The 21,002-nt window shown below is 42.9% G+C and overlaps 2 protein-coding genes across 4 annotated transcripts in view; one reads left to right on the top strand and one right to left on the bottom strand.

Annotated features, from left to right (window-relative positions):
• The window catches only part of xpr1a (xenotropic and polytropic retrovirus receptor 1a), a 55,953-nt gene extending 35,813 nt beyond the window's left edge, over positions 1-20,140 (bottom strand). Inside the window, exons 1-3 of one of the 3 annotated variants that reach the window (XM_088393900.1) lie at positions 19,922-20,140; positions 19,647-19,749; positions 3,820-3,994 (exon numbers count right to left, since the gene is read on the bottom strand). In XM_088393900.1, coding sequence (XP_088250026.1) covers positions 3,820-3,897 — 78 coding nt within the window. In that variant the 5' untranslated portion in view covers positions 3,898-3,994; positions 19,647-19,749; positions 19,922-20,140. Of the gene's footprint in view, positions 1-3,819; positions 3,995-19,646 lie in introns of all 3 variants that reach the window. The other 2 variants (XM_088393899.1, XM_088393898.1) reach the window with 2 other exon arrangements.
• Positions 709-16,926, top strand: acbd6 (acyl-CoA binding domain containing 6). Its single transcript, XM_088393902.1, has 8 exons — positions 709-1,202; positions 1,319-1,383; positions 1,580-1,676; positions 3,389-3,465; positions 5,702-5,807; positions 6,946-7,035; positions 15,296-15,326; positions 16,357-16,926. Exons 1-8 carry the CDS (start codon positions 924-926, stop codon positions 16,509-16,511), a joined length of 900 nt encoding a protein of 299 aa, XP_088250028.1. The 5' UTR covers positions 709-923; the 3' UTR covers positions 16,512-16,926.
• Positions 20,141-21,002: the final 862 nt, after the last annotated feature.

The raw sequence follows: 21,002 nt of genomic DNA on the forward strand, positions 1-21,002 counted from the left end.
TTGATTGGCCAATTGGGCGGTTTGGATTGAAAATCATTTATTCTGCCAAGCAACTCTGGCTAATAAGACATTAAACAAACATTTGGATTTGACATTCGTAAGGGAAGGGGTCACCAAACATTTGGAATTGAAAGCGATTCCATTGGTACAGATTTTTACTACATTTTTTTTATAACAGAGATGCAAGTGAACTTTCCCAACACTTAGGAAATCAAGACACCTATTTTGCATGAGAAAAATCTCACAATACCCAATAAAGCAAAAATACTGTAACAATGATTATCCCGTCACAATTCTTTGTGTTTATACAACACAAGCTATGGTGATCCCAGTGAATAATCGCATTCTCCACTACAATTTGTCTCAGGTATATTAAAACAATAACTATCAACTGGCTTTCTTACATGTCCAATAGTTTTTGAATGGTCACGAGTTCAAAACAAGTCATGGGGTTGAAGGGGCAGACCATTGTTGAATCAATAGCAGCATCTAGCGGACATCTTGGGTATGGCACTTCCCTACTGGAGGCTTGTCGTAGTTGGCACGACTGACACGATATCATAATTAATAGTTTTGCAAGCTAATATTAAGAACACATGCATGCGCATATAGTTATTTTATTTTTCGTGTTGAAACGACAACACAAAATTGTACATTAACAACAGAGCAAAAGTGAGGTCGGAACCTTTTTAACCACTCTCTGTTCTAGTCAGTGCCGTTAGTTAGACGTACCTATAACGGACCGAACGCGGAAATCAGTCCGACTGTCAACATTCCTAATTCTAACAGTTATTAAACAAGAGAGCTGATCGTACATTCCACAAACATCCTCCGGATCGCTACTTTGCGTCATCATTTTACAATTCTCCCACATTTCTAAGCCGCACGTCGTCGGTAACGGTTCGCTAACACCAAGAAAAACAATGGCTTCCAGGTCACCGTCATCCTCTCCGGACACTGCGACGGGTTCAGGTACCGACCCGGCCCGGCCTGACACTGGAGAGCCTCTCGGTGGAGCGGGTTCCGATTCGGACTCGGACTTGGGTTTGGGTAAATTTGACTACGGTGCTGTGGAGGCTGGAGACCGCCTGGAGGGTGCTGAACTAGTACAGGAGTTCGAGTCTGCCGCTGATCGTGTTGGTGGTCTGGTCCAAACGGCCAACAGAGACCAGCTACTGTATCTCTATGCGCGGTACAAACAGGTGAGTACAGGCTTCTGTGAACCGTAGCCATCTTTCATTAGCAGCATGCATGAACCAAACACTGAATTATCACTCATTATTAAGTTGGCAGGTGATCAATATAAATGTTGTTTTAGGTCAAAGTGGGAAAATGCAATACACAAAAACCAGGTTTCTTCGACTTCGAAGGACAGAGGAAATGGTATGTTGCTTCTTTCAACACAATCCGTCAGTCCAAAACACACACTTGGTTTTGGTTCTGTTTCTTCATCCTCCAACCATTGTCACCTAATTCCTTGCCCATGTAGCATTTTGTTAGTATTTAATTTGCTACTTCATGAGCATAAATGATAAACCATAATGATCAATGATGACTATGTGAATGTTTTCATTTTCAGGCAAGCCTGGAAACAACTTGGGGATATGGAGCCGGAGCAGGCAATGCAAGAATACATTTCCTGTGTCAACGCTTTAGACCCTGAAGGCAGTCGGAGGGTAATAATATTAACCACTAATCAAATTACACACACTCTAAAGATCCTTGCTTTTTGTTCCAATTTAGAATTCAGGGTTATTTCAATTCATTTTATCCAAACTGCAGATATAATCCAATCAGTCTTGGAAATTATTTCCAATAGAAAAAGTAATATAAATAAACATAGCTTAGATTCCTGACCGCATCAACATAAAATGCTGTCAAATCTTATCAACTGGGACACAATTTTGACTTAAAGGGAAATTGTTTAAATCAAATATGGGTGAGTCAAGTGGACTTCACAAATTGAAAGGGGTGACATCTAATAAATCAAACAGTCACTGATGATATAGGTAGTCAGTGCAGTCAACGAGGGTTCAATTCCCACTTAGAGCTTGCGCAAGTTTGAACAAGTTATATGTCACGCTATGCATCCTTTGATTGACTGAACAGTCTGGAGTGTAGTTCAGTATTCTTGCCGTTAGAGGTCAGTCTCGCTGCATTGAGGCTCCTTCAGACCACCTTCTCTTTAGTTTTTTAATCTGTTATAAATTGTCATAGACCGTGTCTGATTTTATTGTGACACATCCGAGACAGTCGATGCACTTGTGTTTCCACCGAGAGACATTTGGGGGGGGGGGCAACTGCAGACATCTTAAGTCACAGCAACAACATGGCATCATGAGCATCCCTTTGGAACACTGCTCATGTAGAAATAAATGAGTGAGGAAGAAAATAACAAAAGGCTCCAGGCCTATTGTCAATTGTACTGTAAAGTTGCCAACGGCAGTCAAGTGGGACCTCAATGTTGTTGTATATTTTGGGGAGTATTAGCAAAGGAATCCTCACAAGGATACCTTTGGGAAAATCATTGTTTATTCCTTCAAAGCCCTTCCTGACCTTGTGCACAGTGTCTATCACTGGTTCTCCTTTTTTGTTCCCTCCATGTACAAAACCTCTTCCCGTTAATGTAGCCCTGCCCTCTTTAACCCTCCACTCATTGTTTGCTCTTCTTCCTTATTTATGTCACTTTAATGACGTCACACGACCGCGCTTGACACGTTCTTTTCTCCTCGGCGGGAATAGCGAGAGGGAATAATTGCCGACTGTGGCCCATCGCCACACAATGCCAGCGAGGCGGTCGAGAGCGCCGCCTGCAAACGCACCAACTTGAAAAGAAGCTGATTGTATTACGGCGGCATGGCCATTATTTCGGAAGCGCCGTTAAATAAGGAGTGTATAGACAGAGATACAAGGCCGAGAATAATAGCCAGAAGTCGACCTTTGTTCCCGCTTCAATTGTTGAGGAGCTACCGGTTTGATATTAGATTATACTGCAGGAAAGCAGCGAATATTCTGTTTCACAAGTGGATTAGTTTGTCCCAAAAGTGCATACGCCATGCTTTCCCTTGTCATGTTTCTCCCCCCATTTTTTTTTTTCATTTTTATAAAATCAGATTTGTGTAGGCTTCTTTGTAAGCCAAGTTTATCCAGTGAAGAATAGGCCGGGGTCAGAAGAAAAAAACTAATGAGGAATTCCATTTAAATCTAATGTGGTGGGCATAGAGCTCCTCAAGGCCAAATTGTTGGATTACAACCTTTGTACACTCCTCATACATGACCCAGATTTTTTTTTATGGATGCATGCATTATTTACTGAGACAATAGAAACATAGCAGCACAATAACTGCACCTTTACCAAACCAAATTTTGCCTGATCTGTGCCTGACAGGAGAGCCGAGGAGCAGAGAAGAGAATGGGCTTCGGAGGAGCAGCGGTCAGCTCGTTGTACCAAGAGGAAACGATCAGGTAGTAGAATTACAAATCCACAAAACGCTTTCTGAAAGCTTCTGTTCTCTGACAAAAGAAAGTAAAAAGTCAGGAGGATTGTGACGTTGCTCACGTCGCCCTGCTCCTTAGCTTGGCTCTGTTTAATTACATTCAACAGAGCGGAACATACACTCCTGATTTATGTTAATGGAATATTTTCTCCCATTTCCTCATGCCTGGCAGACTTACTGAAGCTTAAAGACCTCATCTTCTTTCCAAATGAAAAAAAAAAAGAGCTCTTTTACCAATTGAAATGAGATGTTAGAATCCTGCAGGTTTTCACGCTTTATAATTAGTATGCACAGTCTTTGGAGACATCGGCCGGTGTCTTACCTTTTTAATTATGTTAGCATTGAAGGAAGGGGCCGGGTGAAGATGTGGTGGGCACAGCAGAGGCACAACCCCCTCCATGCCCCCTCGTGCCCAAACGTACACGCATTTGCACTCGAATCCATGCAGAACTTGCCGGAACTGTCACATTGACTGCTCTGCTGCATTCCAATTTCATCTTTGAACACAAACACAAAAAAAACACACCCTTCAATATTCAACAGCTACACACCTGTCAGAGTTAATTGCATTGATCCCCCCCACTCTCAAGATGTACGTTTGTGGGTATTGATAAAAGCGCCATTGATTTGCAATACCACCCACGTTACTGAGCTGATCAGTGTGTGATTGAGGAGCGCCATGTTTTGTAATCCCCTCGACAAAACATGCTGATCAACACAAGGAGCTTTGTTGCCCGGACCCTCTGACGGAAGCAGGCGCTGAGTTATTTCTCTTCTCATTGCTTCTTTATTGCCTGTGTGTGCTCCACCACTGTGGCCAGTTTGGTCTGATGGATGAAGGACATATCTTCTAGTACATCGGACTGGTCACACACACACACACACACGGCGCACATGAGAAGCTTTTTTTGATGACAGGGTAGCTGGCGACCTTCCCAGCATGCATTGCTGCGGCGACGATGTCACACCGCTTGCAGGAGCCGCATTAATCATTTGTTTGTTCTGTGTGCCGTCCAACAACACAGCGTAGATTACAGGAACACACCATACAGATGTTTTGCAATATATAAAAACCTTATTTTATCTTTGGCACTAAAGTGCACAATATAAGCGTCCCTGTTTGATCATCGACAAAAGACAGATGAGCTGGCCTATTGATTAGTTGCCGTGGGAGACGGATGGCGGCCACACATCAGAAGCAACCGGGGTCACCGTGAACGTCGGGTAAAGGAAAGCAGTGGGCGTGTCTGAGCGGGAAAATCATGAATATACATTGCGGCGGTAATCAGGAATATGCAAATGCATGAGCTCATACAAAACATTGCGGTGATAAAAGTGTAATGAGTTATTCATGATTCATCATAGGCTGATGGGCAGGGAGCCGAGGAAGGGGGGGGTGTAAGAGGAGAGAACATGTTGATAAAATAAAATAGCTTCACACAAAACGACTAAATTGTGGGCAGTCAAATGTCAATCCAAATTTTATTTTAAATAAGTGATCAGTAACTAAAGCAAACTTTGCTCCCGGGTGCAAATAAGTTTTTAGGACGTTTTGTAGCGGCTGTGTTGCATCGCTCGAGGTGGGTCAAGCACAGAAAAGGGTGTTGGGGATGGTAGTGGGGGGGGGGCTGGCAAGGTTTTGGCCTTGGGGATCCAGCAGCCGTACAGCGGCGGGTGCGTGGGCTGTCTGTCACACAATAGAGCACTAAATTCAATTAATTTGAATGGCCAGCATGAGTAAGAGGGAGGGGAAGGCGTAAAGCTCCAAATGAGATTTCGCCCACCACTACCACAACAGCAGCCCCCCCCCACACACACACACCAGCACTCACACTTGTCCCCATTGCCAGCAGGTGATTAGAGATGCCGAGATATAATCAGAGGCGGGATGGTGCCACGACGTGTGTTTGTGTACCCGATGTGCGTCGGCCTTCCCAGGGGAGGTGGCATGTGGTTGTTGCCTGTGCGTGAGGCAGACAGAGGTTGTGTTATCTGTCTGGGTGCGTTTGATATGATCTTTAAAGTGGGGGGAACAACCAATATGTTTATTTACCACAGTTTTGCTAACATTTGTCAGTTAATCGATAAAGTAGTCAACAAATTCGGCCCAAAATATTCCACCAATGAGCAAGTTTAACTTTTGGCATGCGGGCAATTCTTTGGAAAGCTATTTGACTCGGGGCCTCTTGTTCTATTTTTCTCAGAGAAGAGGATAAAAACATCTTTGATTACTGTCGAGAAAACAACATCGAGCAAATCAGCAAGGCCATCAGCTCCCAGAAAGTGGACATCAACTCCAAAGACGAAGAGGTAATAAAAAGATGCACATCATGGAGGACATCTCCTTGCTCCTCACAGCCGTTCCTCATGAGGAGTTTGAACTCAAACCTAACCGCAGTACTGCTTGTTCAACAGCAGAGGACAGTAGTGAAGTTTCACATAAGGCAACAAACTGATGAGAGGTAGAGGACCTGTGACCATTCCCCTTTTGTGGGGCTCAACATGGGAGAAATATTTCTAGGAGACATCCAACTTGTCAGTTTAATGATCTCGCAAATTAATCTTTAATCATTTTTTAAAGGTTATTTTGTGATCGTTACAAACAGCCCTTTTAATACACAGGACACCATAGCACTAATCCAGCTTTAATTTTATACATGAATGTGATTGAGGAGGAAAAAAATGCAAGACACTTTTTCAAAGTCATGCAATTTTCTGTGGAATACTTTCTAAATGATTCTCAAAACGCCTTTTGAAAAGGTTCCTTTTCAAGTGGCTTAATCTGGAATGAGTTATTCATTCATTTAAGGTACTGGATGTGGGAAACGACTTAATTCTGTCTTAAGTGATGGTGCAAGCATCACCTGAGGGGTGCAGAGGAATGACGATTGAGGGGCCAGCCAATTGGTATTCTGGCCTGTTTCATAAGTATTCATTCTAACATGCAGCATGCGGTGATCAATATGATTTAAGCGGCAGAATTGGACTTGGAGAGTTTGTTTTACCTAATTGCCCCCACTGAAAAATGAACTTGATCTGGGACCAAAGGAGATGCCCATTTGTGTGTATGTGTGTGTGTGTTTCAATAGAGTTAGGGCTGCTGATCTATGTAGTATGGACACCCACACACACCCACACACACACTCATCCTAATCAATCAGGCCGACAGACTTACTGCTTTTCGTTGTGGTTGCCTCATTCTCCACTTTTAAAGAATACAAATGTATTTTTCTTCTGTGAGTGAAAAGACATTTTCAATTGATCTTGGTCATCATCATGGTGTTCATAGCCTGCCCAAACAAGCTCAACAAACACCCTTAACTCGTTCACTGCCAGCCCAGTTAAAATGCATCTTTGACGTCTATAGCCGTCATTGGCAATGAACCCAACTGGTACTTTGCACATAGTTTGAACAAATTCCCGTACTGACTGGTCTGTGTGGTTGCAGGGTCGAGCTCTCCTACATTGGGCTTGTGACAGAGGCCACAAAGAGCTGGTTTCATTTCTCCTTCAGCAAAAAGCCGATATCAACAGCCAGGTAGGCACTTTTATTTTTTTTTTCCTTCAAATGACAGCGTCGCTTTCTATGTTGGTTTTCCCAAAAGAAATTCCCTGAGTGTAAATCAAGATATTTCATAGAATGTACGTACCTCTACAAAAATTATATTCCGTATGTTCAGAACAATATTTATCTTTTTTTTACCCTTGTCTGACAGTCACCTTTAATTCACATTGAGCCATAGACAAATACTCCAGAGCTTTATCAAAAAGAGGTGGCTAGTCTCTAGCGTAGCCTTTAGCCTCCCTAAGGTTTAGCAACATCCAGGAGGGGGGCTTTAGCTCGGACCGTAAGCTGGCTCAGCTGCACATCGGAGAAATCAGTCCTCTGTCTGCCCAGAAGGCACGACACAGCTACCAGGTTGCACACCGAGGCTTTAACCGTAAGGCCGAATCAATTGGAAGTAATCAGGCAAATTGTTTTACGTCGCACAAGCCACATAATCAGGACATTTCACAAATGACTTTGTGTGGTCATATGTGGCCTTTTTGTTTTCACTGATGCGGGGAGGAGGAGGGGGGGGATTTGCTGGGAAGGGTTCATAAAGGACTTAACTGAAGGATAGCTATAAAAAAAAAAAAATGATATAAAGCATTATGAAGATGCAACAGTAGATAAAGGCTTCGGTCCCTTTCGGAAAAGCAAGCATACATATTTTTTGTTTTTGGCACAGGAATCTAATTGTGGATCACTCAGTCAAAGTCAGAAATATTCATCTTTGTCGTGCATGAGTTTGAGCAGAATAATTTGCATTCTTCTTGCACTTGGCAGACAGCAGTTGATGCTGATGTCGAAGCTTTCAGATAAGTGGCGATGAATTGAAAATTAAGCAATCCATCACAAAATACTGTACATACATCCTCGGCATAAATTGACTTGTCTTAGATTTTGAAGTTCACTATGCTGTTTGCAATCATCCAGTTTTGGGTCTTATAAGTTTGGCATCAAGTTTCTGTAATTGTTTTATTTATTTTTAGTTTGTGTAAATAAGTCACTATCTCCTCAATGCTCACCAGTTGCTAAAAAGCTGTCAGAAACCTCATTAACTTCAAATAATCTGGATTTGAGCAAAAAACGGTTTGTTTGTTTTTTGGCGCTATGAGAGTCAACGATTCAGCCGCTGAAAATTAGCTGATCAGAGCGGCAGTCAAACTCGCAAGCGTTTTGGAGCGCGATGTCTCATTAGAGAAAGATTCCGGAAATTAGACAAGCAGTGTTATTGGAAGCAGATTTATGAGGTGGCTGAGAGAGAAAAATATTGTTGTTTAAATCATACCACTCCCTCACAATGCCAAATTATCTCATTATTTAAAGCTTGTGGAACGATGCCCTTCTTATTAGAACTTGCTTCAACCCCTTTTTTGTCGCTTTCCTTTTAATCAGAGAAGAGCTAATGAGAATCTGTCCTTTGTGGCCAAAAGACTGTGACGGAAGGAAAAAAAAGATATAAGCAAAATGGAGGAATGTTTGTTTGGCGCTACGGGTAATCTCTCTTGACCTCCACCAACTGCTGAGCAACCAGTAAATAAAGATCAAACATGATTTATGCTTAATTTGTTGATTAAAAACGGTGGGCGGGGGGGGCTTTCGAGTTAAACAAAAAGTATTATTTGCCTGGCTGAGGAAGGAAATCGTTTGAAATTAATCAACTGATTGTTTTAGAGAATTGTTCCCAAAGCCCGGTAACCTGCATTAAGGGCTCGTTTGATAGTTAATCCTGGATCAAGCTTGGGGGCGGTGTGGTGCGTTACAATAGATCGGGGTGCGTGCTCGTGTGTGTGTGTGTGAGTGCGTTTCAATACACAGATCACGACTCTGCCACCTGCCAACCGTAGATCAGAGCTCATCATCACAATGCTGCCACTAGCCCAGTAAAAGTGGGACAGGCACACAGTGTGGGGAAGTCCACTTTAAATTTGATGTAATCATGGAAATTAAAGCTTAACAACTGTACTCGAATGTATTTAAGAGCCTGAATTGAGACTGAAGCTTAAATTCAGTTGAGGTATTCCATCATAATATCACAAGTGGAGTGATAACAGATCAGACTGTCAATTTCATTAGTAATTAGCAGCACTTCCCCCTCGGATTTGCTACACACTGTAATTTGATTTGTTTGATTTTATTTCTGTATTTGGGTCGTTACATTGTCAATATATTGCTCATTTGAAATAATAGTAGAAAGTCGATAGCATTGGTTATTTTTTTTTCTTTTTCCTCCATGGTGTTTGTGTTCAACTGTGGTAAAATGCACCGTCAGAAAAGAGAAGTTATTAAAAAAAAAAAAAAAATTCTTAAAAACCTTGAGACAGACAAAACAAGAGTTTGAGTGAATGAAAACATGAGCAGTTGTCTCTTTTTTTTTTTTTTGGCTCAGAGGCAATGGTCTCCCACACATTTGAGACAGTGACTGTTTATGTTTTCAATGCTTTGCTGACTCTCAACGATATTCAACACCTGCGCCTGTGTGGTCATTTTCAGTCCGTCATCCCACACATAGCCAACTTTTGTTTTCAGGTTCAAATTCCAGCCCCCCCCTCCACTAAAACATCCCAATAAGCCAGACTGTAACCATGGAAACGTGCAGTTATTCATGGGAACTCGAGTCAGATGTTTCGGAGGCGCTGCAGACAGACGGTCACAAAGGTCGTGAACAGCCCGGAGTGTATTTACACAATGTGGTACTTGGAGTGTGATTAGTGGGAGTAAGTGTCCGAGGCGTGGAAGGAAAGTTGGGATTAACCCGACAAAGTGCAGGTTAACACCACGCAAAGACAACGCCAGGAAGGAGACATTGTTCACGGCACGCTGAGAGGAAGCGAGCGGAAGACGAGGCGGAGCAGGTGTCACATTCTCATGTGCGACTGTCTCACTCACTCACATTGTATTTTAAAACAAGATGATCCATGAGGCGGAAAGGGCGACTCGCAGCACCGCTAATTCTAATTAATCCAGCGTGCTAGGACGGCCGCGGCGGGACCCAAGTGCTCCCAGTCTATCAGATAGAAATTCATAACTTAATTGAGGTCAGGTTCCAGAGCCGACAGAACAAAAGTCTCCAGCCGGGACCAACTAGATCAATAGTAATAAATATCCGACTGCAGGGATGGCCTGCAATTGGCGGCCGGGGAACGCAAAATAACAAAGTTGACGTGGCTACTGCTTACACAATTGGGCAGTCTTGGTTTATGGATTCAATGGAGGAAGGGCTTTACCCTTAAGATTTATGATCAAATGACGTCAAACAAGAACAAACCACCAACAATGTCATCTCTCTCTTTTTTTTTTTAACTTTTTTTTTTTTAACCTATACTGCTATCAGTAGTACTCCCTAGTTTTTTTTTTTTGTATGTGAAACTACAGTTGTCTATCAAATCTATTTTATATTTTTGGGTATCTGAATCAAATGAATTACATTATTTCTATCAGAAATGAGTCTTCAATTTATGATTCAGTTTTAGTGAGACTTTTTGGAACAGATTAATCACACAAAAAAAAACAAGGTTACACTGTATTTGGAGGGGGGGGGTCTTTCCTGTGTTCAGCATCTGTTGCAGCTCACGCAATTCCACACAAACACACAGACACACACTCGGCTGATCGAAAGTCAATGTTGGAGGTATTGTTAGAGGTTGCCTTCGCGCCCCTTTCCCAGCAATATTGTCGAGAACTAATGGTGCAGTCATAACAAATACCCAATAAGATCCATCATAATTGTGTGTGTTGTGTATACGTGTGCAGGTGTAAATGTGTAACCTTTCCCGCATACGATCAGTAACTACAAAAAGGAATAAAATTGGAAATGCACTCATGAGAAACTGAATTAATATAAATTCACTTTTTTCATTCTGAAAGTCAAATGAGCAAATTTCTGCTCCCTCTGTGGCTCGACGGATTACCGCTGAGCTCGGCTGTAGTTTGCTTCATATACTGTACGCATATTTAAGAGCACTCCCTCCGACTGCCTTTTTATAATACACCCAATGACAGCATTACTGTAAAATATTACTCTCGTCTTTACAAGTTTGTCCGCCTGCTCACTTTTCCCCTCTTATAACTTTATAGCGTTATTGCCTCCGATAAGGTCTGCAGAGGATTTTTTTTTTTTTTTTACGTCGGTTCAAAATTTTCGTCTAGGAGATGCATTTCTAGGATCCATGTTAAGTAGTCGCCACAGCGCTTGACTTAATGAAATGAGAGCTGTTGCCGCTCCGACATTCACACACTTCTGAATGTATAATGTGAGCACTCAGAGGAGGCCAGCTTGTCACTTGACAGTAATGCTATCGTCGATGGGAGCCCTTGCAGCAGGTAACGCTCGTCTTTGCCTTCATCAGCTCTTGTTTCTTTCTTATTGGCCACTCACTGGGCCTCGCCTACATCCTACTATTTGATTTCCATCGTTCTTAACCATCCACATAAATTGTCAGGAGCATTAAAGCTGTCCTCGACCGCTTCAGACAGAAAAGGAGAGGGAGGGGGGGGTGTAAGAGCTGGAAACATAGTGGGTGGAGGGAAAAAGGGGTGAGGGGGGGTGAGGAGAGAGAATAAACAAAGTGTTTTGCCTTCCATCAGTCTCCCGCAGTACTCAGCTTTATGAGCCCCCCCACCATCCCGACTCCCGCCGCAGCCCCCGCTCGCCTGGCCATTGATTTTCATATTACACTCTTTTTTGCATTTATTTATTATATATATTTCTTTTTAAACATCATCGATGAGCTGCAGGAGGACAGACGGACCCCCACCCCCTCCCCAGCCATGTTAACTCCGAGCTTCAACCCTATCCTTCTCTCTGATGACCGTAATGGAGGCTAAGGCGTCCCATGGGAACAAGCATGCTTGGTGACGCCAAGAGGGGAGGGGGGGGGGCTGCGCCTGGGTAGGAGACGATGGATTTACAAACAACCAAAGCGAAAACCAAGCAAACTGAACCTTTTGCACGTGAGCTTTTTGTATTCGTTGAATTGACTGTAGTGTAAAAATAGTAAAAAAAAAAAATTCCTGCAATATTTACCGGTACTATGATGTCAGATGTAGGCGTGAGGATGGGTGAGGGGGAGCACCTGAAGGACACTCCCCGGCGATGCGAAGGGCGGCGAGTTAGGCATCGGGCTAATTTGACCGCGGGTGGCAGTCCTCACACGCTGAGTGGCAAGGTTGCGGCTCAGAAAGGAGGCTCAGATTCAATTAAGGATGCCCCCTCCTGAGTAGATCCTTTTAACACCGGGGCCTTCCCAGTACACACATGCACCTCACACACACACACATCTGATTTGTCATTTGGAATTCCAAGACACACAAACAACCGTTTGCCCAAAGAAATCAAGGTAACTATTGAGGAAATTGAATTTACACTGGATTCGGTCCTGCAAGAAAATGCAATGAGAAAAAATAGAAGTTTAAAAAGATTCTAATGTTGGTTTTGTCATTAATCATATAAAAGTGAAAGTGATCTGTCATTGCTTATTCCTCGTACCTACTCGTGCGTCTCACGGCGTCTTTGCAATCCATCCAAGACCTCACTTGGTATGTCCTGCACTTTGTAGTCATTCATCATAAAATCTTTCAAAAGTCTATGAAGCTTGAGGTTTTGGGGGGCCCACAGTTACTCTAGATGGGCCCCCGACAAAGTGACCGGCATCTTCATCTCTTCCATCTTGCTACTTTTTGATTAATGGCACCTGCTCTTCATAATGCGATCTGCCGGAATCTGCATGCCAATGATTCCAGTCGATCGATTTCCCCAACACACGCTCGGGTTCCCTCCCGGTGGCTGTCATTATAAAAGTCAGAAGCTGCTGCATGCATTGATCATAAATTATAATTGCTTGTCCATTTTTTTTTCCTCCTCACTTGTTTAATGTTTCTGTCAGGGGGCGGACGGGAAATGGGAGAGTCTGAAAAAGACTCACCTGGTTCTGCTTCTGTATATATATATATATATATTTTTTTTTTTAATTTTATTTTTGTTTTAAGTTCTAACTATTCACCTAGGTTTTATGTTAACAGTAGCGACCAAAACACATCTCATTCAAAGTTCAGACACACAATCGGAATGAAATGCTGCTGGAGTGCGCCGTACACTCCAGGGACGTCTCCGCTCTATTTGTATCCCCAAACCAAGTTATGTTTTATGCCCTTGAAGCCGCCACTTAATGCCGCTGTAAACAGTTTAGGCTCAACATTTGGACTATTCTTGTCCCAACCCGGCGGCAAGAGATTTGTAGAAGCCTATCCATGCGTAAAACCAGTTCAGTCACTTTCCATGAATGACATTTGTGACAGTCGCTCTGTTTGTGTTGCGGTACAACGGAGGGTTTTACTACTTCCTGTTTGACGGATTCATCTGACATTCCTTCACTCTCAGATGACAGTTTACAAGTTTACCCAAAAATGTAAATACGCCATCTAATCATTTCTTTGGACCTAAAGCTTCAAAAAAATCAAAAGTGCCTGACATTTTCTTTTCTCAATCTTCATTCTCTTACCTCACCTCGCTTAGAAATGATAGATGGGTGTGACTTAGATCCAGCAGCACTGCAATTGTACTAATAGGTCAATCCCTATTCATGCTGCACCTAAGCATATTGGTCCGGCCCATTAGGGTGATCCACTGCTCGGTGCCGGGGGGCTCGCGCTATTGTGCAAGCAGCTGCTTTATTGAACACTCTTGCTGACGTTTCTGCACCGCAAGGGGAAACTTTGGATGACATGCAAAAGCACAGGTTTGGTGCAACATGTCTCTGTAATGGGATGGGAACAGGGGTGCACCCGAGCGGGGCGGGGCGGAGGGGGGTTAAAGGGAGCTGGTGTCTCTTCTGAGCTACTTCCAAAGCAAATGGAAGACAATCCAATTTCCTGTGATTCCATCAAGCCTGGGTTCTGGATCCAGGGGCATTAGGGAACGCTGAGAGGACAGGCCACTGACCCCCTTCACATCTAGCCGACACACACACACACACACACTACACAGTCCATCTAAAAACACTGTCTACCTTCACTGCACCATCAAATTTTAAATACTGCATTTTTTTACTGTACCAAGTTGAGTATACTTAGTGAGCGTTGTATCCAGTAAAGCTTGACTCCGATATGTTTTTCACTCATTAGTGGAGATTTGCATCTGTGTTTGAGATCCACCCAGAGGGAATAGAAAGCTCTAATCCAATCAGAGGGTCCTCAAAGTGCCACCCCCCTGGGACCGAGACAGAAAGTGAGTGAAGGAAAGAGAGAGAGAGAGAAAGGATAACAATAGGATCACCATGCACTAAGGAGAGAAGGAGAGAGGGAAATTAAGATGAAAAAAATAGAGGGAATGAAAGAAAAGGAATTATGATGGAGAATGGGAGAGAGGGAAAAGTGGTAATGACAGCAGAGAGTGGCAGGAAAGAAAAGGAAGATATGTTCCCGTTCAAACACCCAAGGTGGAAAAGCTAACACACACTTTCATCATCACTGCAGAGCATGAAATGTCACCAAGCCTGCCGCCTTTTAATCCGCTTCCAATCACGTGAACCCGTTGGACTTTTGTTCTGAAGGCGCCGGCGGCACTTTGGCCATTCATCATCATTACGAGGCGCAAAGGCAGGCTGGAGCAGTGATTAAGAACTGAATCTTCTGTCGATGATGCCTGTCATAGATTGGCTCTTATACCGACACACACAACTCCAGCCCTGTCCTCAAGCCAAAATATACCTCTCCCATTGACCCCTTTAACCTGAGCTACCATTTGTACCGTTCACACACACACATTTACAGACTGCCCCTGATTCTTCACGGTCATCTCTTTGTTGTCCCTGAACTGCTGTGTGTCAGGGTTACAAAGCTACCGAGTTAAATTCAATAAACATATATTTGAATAAAATAAATAAATGACGGATGACACTCTGATTGCTCATCTAATAGATCCGCTACTTAAAAAAAACTGTCTAGTTGATCAAGAGAATGTCTCCCCCTAGTTGAAATACATATTTTTGACTGCATCACACAAAAAAGTCAGATCATGATCACATTTGAGTCACGTGTTTCCCCAAATCAATACCTCATCTCCTCGACCCCCCCCCCCCGAATCCCGCTAAGCCCACCCACAACAAACCAACAAGTAGCCACTGATTGGTATGCTAACAGGTGAATTTTGCAGCATTTGACGGCTGCAAATTTATCTCCATTATCACAACTCGCCGCTGATTTATTTTTCGCCCGTCACAAGTCTCTTGAACATTGTCTTTGCCTTTCACAGGATAATGAAGGACAGACGGCGCTACATTATGGTAAGAAGGCAGCTGTTGATGTGGGTGTCTTAACTTTTTAATGCATCTTCACTCTGATGGAAATGTGTTGTTCCTGTTCCTGTCCTCCTTTTCCATCTTAATGAGGCTTTCCTGTTCCTGTTGTGTGCATGTGCTTTGGCATCTTTGTATCTATGCTTGTGTAGAGATTCTGGTTTGGGTCAATGTATGTGTGTGTGTGGGTTTGCTTAATAATCGCCAGGCCTCCCCGAGGAAATCAGCGGCGGTCCTCAGACTCCCCCTGACCCTCTCATGGCCCAACACACATGTCCCTGAGGGGCGGTTCCCTTGTCCTTCTGAGCCTGCCTGTGTGTGGTTGCACCATCTGTCCTCTGCGGTAGTTTGGTGGCGGCCATATTGCGTCACCCCGCTGGCGCGTGCATCCACCAACCCCGAAAGGTGGCATGTAAAAAGATGACGAATAAACATAAGCGATGAACTCCGAGAGACAAATAGCAGAGAATGAAAATTCATTTCCACCTCTCTTTGCACAGGGCCATGGCGGCTGGCAAGTGATTAATGGAGGGTTTACTGCTCACCATAAATTGTTCTCCTCCTCCATGGCTCCCTAGAGGGCCAGCTACTTTTTTTTTTTTCCCCCCAACTCAAGGCCCAGGCGAGACATTGACCGCGTGCCGCACGCGCCGCCGCGGCTAAATAAAACGCTCATCACGTGCATGGCTCACTCCGAAAAAAAACCCGCTAATCTCGAGCGGCTTTCACACATGAGCGTGGATGCGCTGGCGTTTCCGATGTATCATCACATCTCGCGTACACTCTTGGAGGTTAAGAGGCCCTGGCTGTCAATCACTGCTGCTGCTGACATCAGCGATCAAGGCCGAGCACGTAGCCCAGTGTTTAAAAGCAGCAATTGATAGACACTGACAGAGAAGAGCACTCACATAGCGAGAGGGAGGGGAGGGGGGGAGGAACTCAGGTACCAGCAAAGATGTTCTAACTAAAGATGTACACACTTCCTCTTTCTGATCTAATCGTTTTCTTCTTCATGCAGCATCGGCATGTGAGTTTGGCGACATCGTGGAGCTCCTGCTGAGCACCGGTGCTGATCCGTCCATCAAAGACATGGAAGGCTCGCTTCCCGAGGAGGTCACAGAGTCCGGCGCCATCTCTTCACTCTTGCGCCAGTACACTGCTCCCAAAGGCTAGAGCAACCATGTTGGCTCTCAACTCCAGATCCCCCCCTCCCCAGGTCGTTGTCTCATCCTCCCAGACTTCCCAGCATCCCTCACTTCCCTGATGAGAGACTGTCTAACCACAGCAGTTTGCGTTTGATTTGTTGTTGCCATTGTTATGTTTTGGCTCCTAAATACTTGAGATTAGTTGGCTCAACCATGTTTCTTTTTCATATGAAACCATTTATTTTGACCTTTACTCACTAAGTTTGGCTGGCATGGTACTGGATCGAAGAGATTAATTGATCAGCACTGTCAGGTATTTAAATCATTTGATGAGGCAAAAGACTTATTCTGATTTATTTTCAACGACCACTGAAAACGTTTCTGACCACTGTTGCGCGTTGATTCACTTCTGTTGTTTATCAGCATTAAAATCTTAAAAAATATATATGATTGTTTTTTATGAACAGCAATTTAAAAATATACTGACTCCAATTTAATTCGTTTGAATGTGAACATTAAGTCTCAACACATGCACAACCTCTTGTCTAAGAGGGTGTGTACACTTTTGCAACCAGCTTATCTCAATTGTTTATTTTTACTTCTAATTCAGGTTGTGGGTCAAAAATTGCTATTGGTCACAAAAACCTGGGTGTGTTAAAGAAACAAACAAAACTTTAATATCATATAGGAGCCATCCAGATGTTCTTCAGAAATAACCAACACATGGTGCACATCCAAATCTGCTTTACTTGTCAAGCTGCTCTGATCAGTCCAACACACACACACACGCAAACACACACACACACTGACAGATGAGAATAGGCTAAATCTGGATTGCGGTTCTTAACTACAGCTTCCTGATGAAGACACAGATACACAATATGTACAGTAGCGAGGGAGGGCACAGCTTAATCCTCCTCTCTCTAGCACGCCGTCATGCGTCTCACCCTTGCCCCTCGTCTGTGGTGTTTAACTCAACTGTCAATCTGGCCTGATTGGAGGTGTTAGATAACAGTCCCAACATGGACTCACCGCCTGCGTTTGTGTTCGTATCACGTTCGATATTCGTCTTGCCAAACCCTGGAGAATTTAGATGTCATTATCTGGCGTGCGTGCGCCATGACCTCCGCTTCTCAGAATCTTACAGAAGTAGCCTGGAGAGTCTCGCCCCGCTCTAGAAATACTCCGAATGTGATGTCGCTTTTGTGAAATCTGATGGAGAAACGATGATAGGGGACTCACGTGAGTTGAAAGCTTCTCAGTATTCTGAGGCATGATTGGTTACACTCCCACAGAGTCTCAGTCATTATTTAGGTGGGGGCCGGGAGGGGGCTTCTTGTGCCTTCCTCAAGCATATAATACCATCTTGAATTAAGAGAGGGTGACGGCAGCCACGCAGCTCCCCTCGGCCCGTCTGCAAGACTCTGACACTAAGCCCATTATGTTTCCATTATGGGCCTTCAATTTTCCTCTCAGCTTCTTTTTTTTTGGCAGTGCAGCTCCCTCCCTCTCCACACTACCTGTATTTTGTTAAAACACATTTAACTTTTTGTCTATATAACCGCATTTTTGCTTCCGAAAACACTCAGTGATGCTTTTGAATGCCAATGCTCGTTTACCTAACTACATTTAGAAAACAGCAAAATAGTCAATGGGATGCTTGAAAGTCATTTGCGTGAAACTTTTGGCGTCATACTTTTTTTCCCTTTTGATAATGATTCATGTCTAGGGACAACTCTGTTATCATTTGAAAATATAGTTCCTTTACGATTGGTTTTATTAATCAAATATTAATTTCTGAATTTAAGGGATGCAGTCATTTGTACCTCAATCCCAATTTATTTTTGAATTGGCAAATGCCAGTTGCTTAATATTTTCACTGCCTCATTAAACAGGCAAAGAAGTCTCACCAATAAACACAAACACACACACACACTGTATACTGTATTATCATTCCTTTAGTATTTATCATGTTTTCCTCACTCTCGTAGCCCCGCCTCCTCTGCCGACTTGTCACGCTGCTAATATTATTGAGTAGAAAAGAGCCAGTTTCACATTAAAACAGCTCGAAGCTCGGCTCACAACCTTGAGGGTGTCATTGAGAGGCCCCAGTTTAACTGCGGCTCTTCTCTTTAAGACTCACTCCATCACTCTGAACATCATTGTTCACTCGAGGGAGGAGAAAAAAACAGAAAGGTCCAGTCTCGGAGCTGCTAGACTGACTCTCAGGCCAAAACAAATCATGTCCGTTTTGCATGTTAATTTATTCATTAGTTAAAAATAAATAAATAAAAAAGTCTTTCCTTTAGAAAGTTAGTAATAAAAGCCTGGCGATCGATGATAATGGCATTTGTGCTTGTGTTTGTCATCTCAAAAGCAACGGTGGTGGATTTGCCGCAGATTTATTTGTATACGAGTGCTGTAAGTGGCGTGTAAATTATCCTAACTGTCCGTGTGCCTTTTTGTCTTTGTAAGGCGCTCCTATTAGAGCCCATCCATTAATGCCGGCCAATCATTGCTTGAATAAAAATCAGCTCCATTTGAAACATTTTATGCAAACTTCAACTCGGCTGACTTTACGTTTTTTTGTTGTTATTGTTGTTTGTATCATGCAACAGGGATCGGTAAAACACAGCAAATCAATATCACTTAGCTTTGCGTTTGCTTTGGCCCACCCTCAGGCTAATGCTGCACATTGCAGCATACAGATGAGCTTACAATGCATGCTCGGGTGTAATTTCATTGTGTTTCCATACGTAGATAGAATCCGTTTTAAAAAGAAAACAGATTTTTTATTTTGGCGCTTACATGAAGCTAAACTTTTGTGCTCAACTTTTATTCTATGAAGCTTAACTCAATTTCTTGTTTCATCAAACCAATATATTTCACTTCCAATTCACTTTAAATACTCTATGATGCTGACCTTTCGTAACAACTGGACTTTAGAATGATCACAATTATAACACAATATCCCAATAAAAACACATGTTTAGTGATATCAAAGTAAACACAAATTGTCCACACAATACACACAATCCTAATATAAGGGCCCGATCAATGTTAACTACAGCCAGCAATCACTCAATAGCAATATACCCCAATGACGGTCAACTTTGCTGGTCAGATGGATGCTTGTGTAAATAGTAAACTAAAACAAAGGTACCTTAATTTCAGTGATGCGAGTTCACCGGTTGTCCTGACAGCAAGGATGGAGAAAGCAAGATGGGCGGGTCCAAAGTCCACCAGGCGATGTCAGCAAAGCACTCCTAGGTGACACATGACAGGCCTCCAAATCGGTCCACTCCATTGGGCTCCTTCTCTTCCTTAGCACTTCGTTTCTCCACAAATGTCTTACTTGTTGTGTTAGCTTTTCGCTAGCCGCTTAGTAAAGTCCATAGGTTAGCATTAGCTTCTGTATTAGCGGCTAATTCTACTCACTGATGTCTTCTGCTGAGTAGTCTTTGGGCCCTTGAAAAGCGCTATATAAATTGAATGAATTATTATTATTATTAGTAGTAGTAGTAGTTCACTCAACCCACCAACTCTATCCCAGTTAAGGTCAAAAGCGTCCTTACGGAACACTTTAGCCAAAGTTCCAATTTCTGTACCCACTTGAATGTCTCTCTGTTGTCTACCTGGACGTCGGCGTCGTCCATCTTTCTTACCTCACTTCTGACCTCTCACCCCGGAAGTGATTAAGGCAATTAAAAAATTACGCAACATAAAGGTATTATCTTGTCCCTCTTTTTTATGTAAATTTTCATGTATACAAACACATTCAAACGAAAATTGCGCCAAAAAAGTATTTGCAATTCAATGACATCACTCAATATTCAACCTTCTTGCACTGAAATACATTTTAACTTAATTGCTGATAACTATATTTTATCTTTTAACACTTTTGTATGCACTTCTTGAACTTATACACTTAAAAATATTGTAAGATTTTTAACTTAGTTACATGTTTACAAATCATCCTGCCTAGCGAAATTATTACCACATATTTCACAAAGCGCTACACAATTAGTTAACAGCATGGGGATTAAAGTGAGCTGGAACAATCCGCTGCAGTCTAACACTGACAGGATCAGGCAGCTGTTTCTCCACTTGTTTTTTTTTTTTTTTTTTTTTTTCTCGTCACGTCATGCGTCTTTGTGGTCGCCCCCACCCTGCGAGCGCATCAATCACTGTTAACTGACCCACCACTGTCTGCTGCTTCTGCTAAATGGATCTCCACAATTGAATCGAGGTCTAAGTGTGTGGTAAATGCTCTCAATGGCTAAATGAATTTGCGGGTTAACTCTCTCTAAAGAGCGTTTCTGCAGAGTAAAAAAAAATAAAAAATACAAACACCTACAGCGCGCATATTTTGATTTATAGTGCTTTGATGAGAAAGCAGCCGATTTTAACCCAAAGACAATCCATCTTTATTTTCCTCATATAGATTTGACTGTACACAGTTCATACCATTACACAGAAGGCATAAATGAATTAATTCAGTGCTCTCCTTTACATCTTT

The sequence above is a fragment of the Syngnathus floridae genome, chromosome 13, assembly GCF_059516105.1.
Source record: "Syngnathus floridae isolate MCC-2025c chromosome 13, RoL_Sflo_1.0, whole genome shotgun sequence".
Lineage (NCBI taxonomy): Eukaryota > Metazoa > Chordata > Actinopteri > Syngnathiformes > Syngnathidae > Syngnathus > Syngnathus floridae.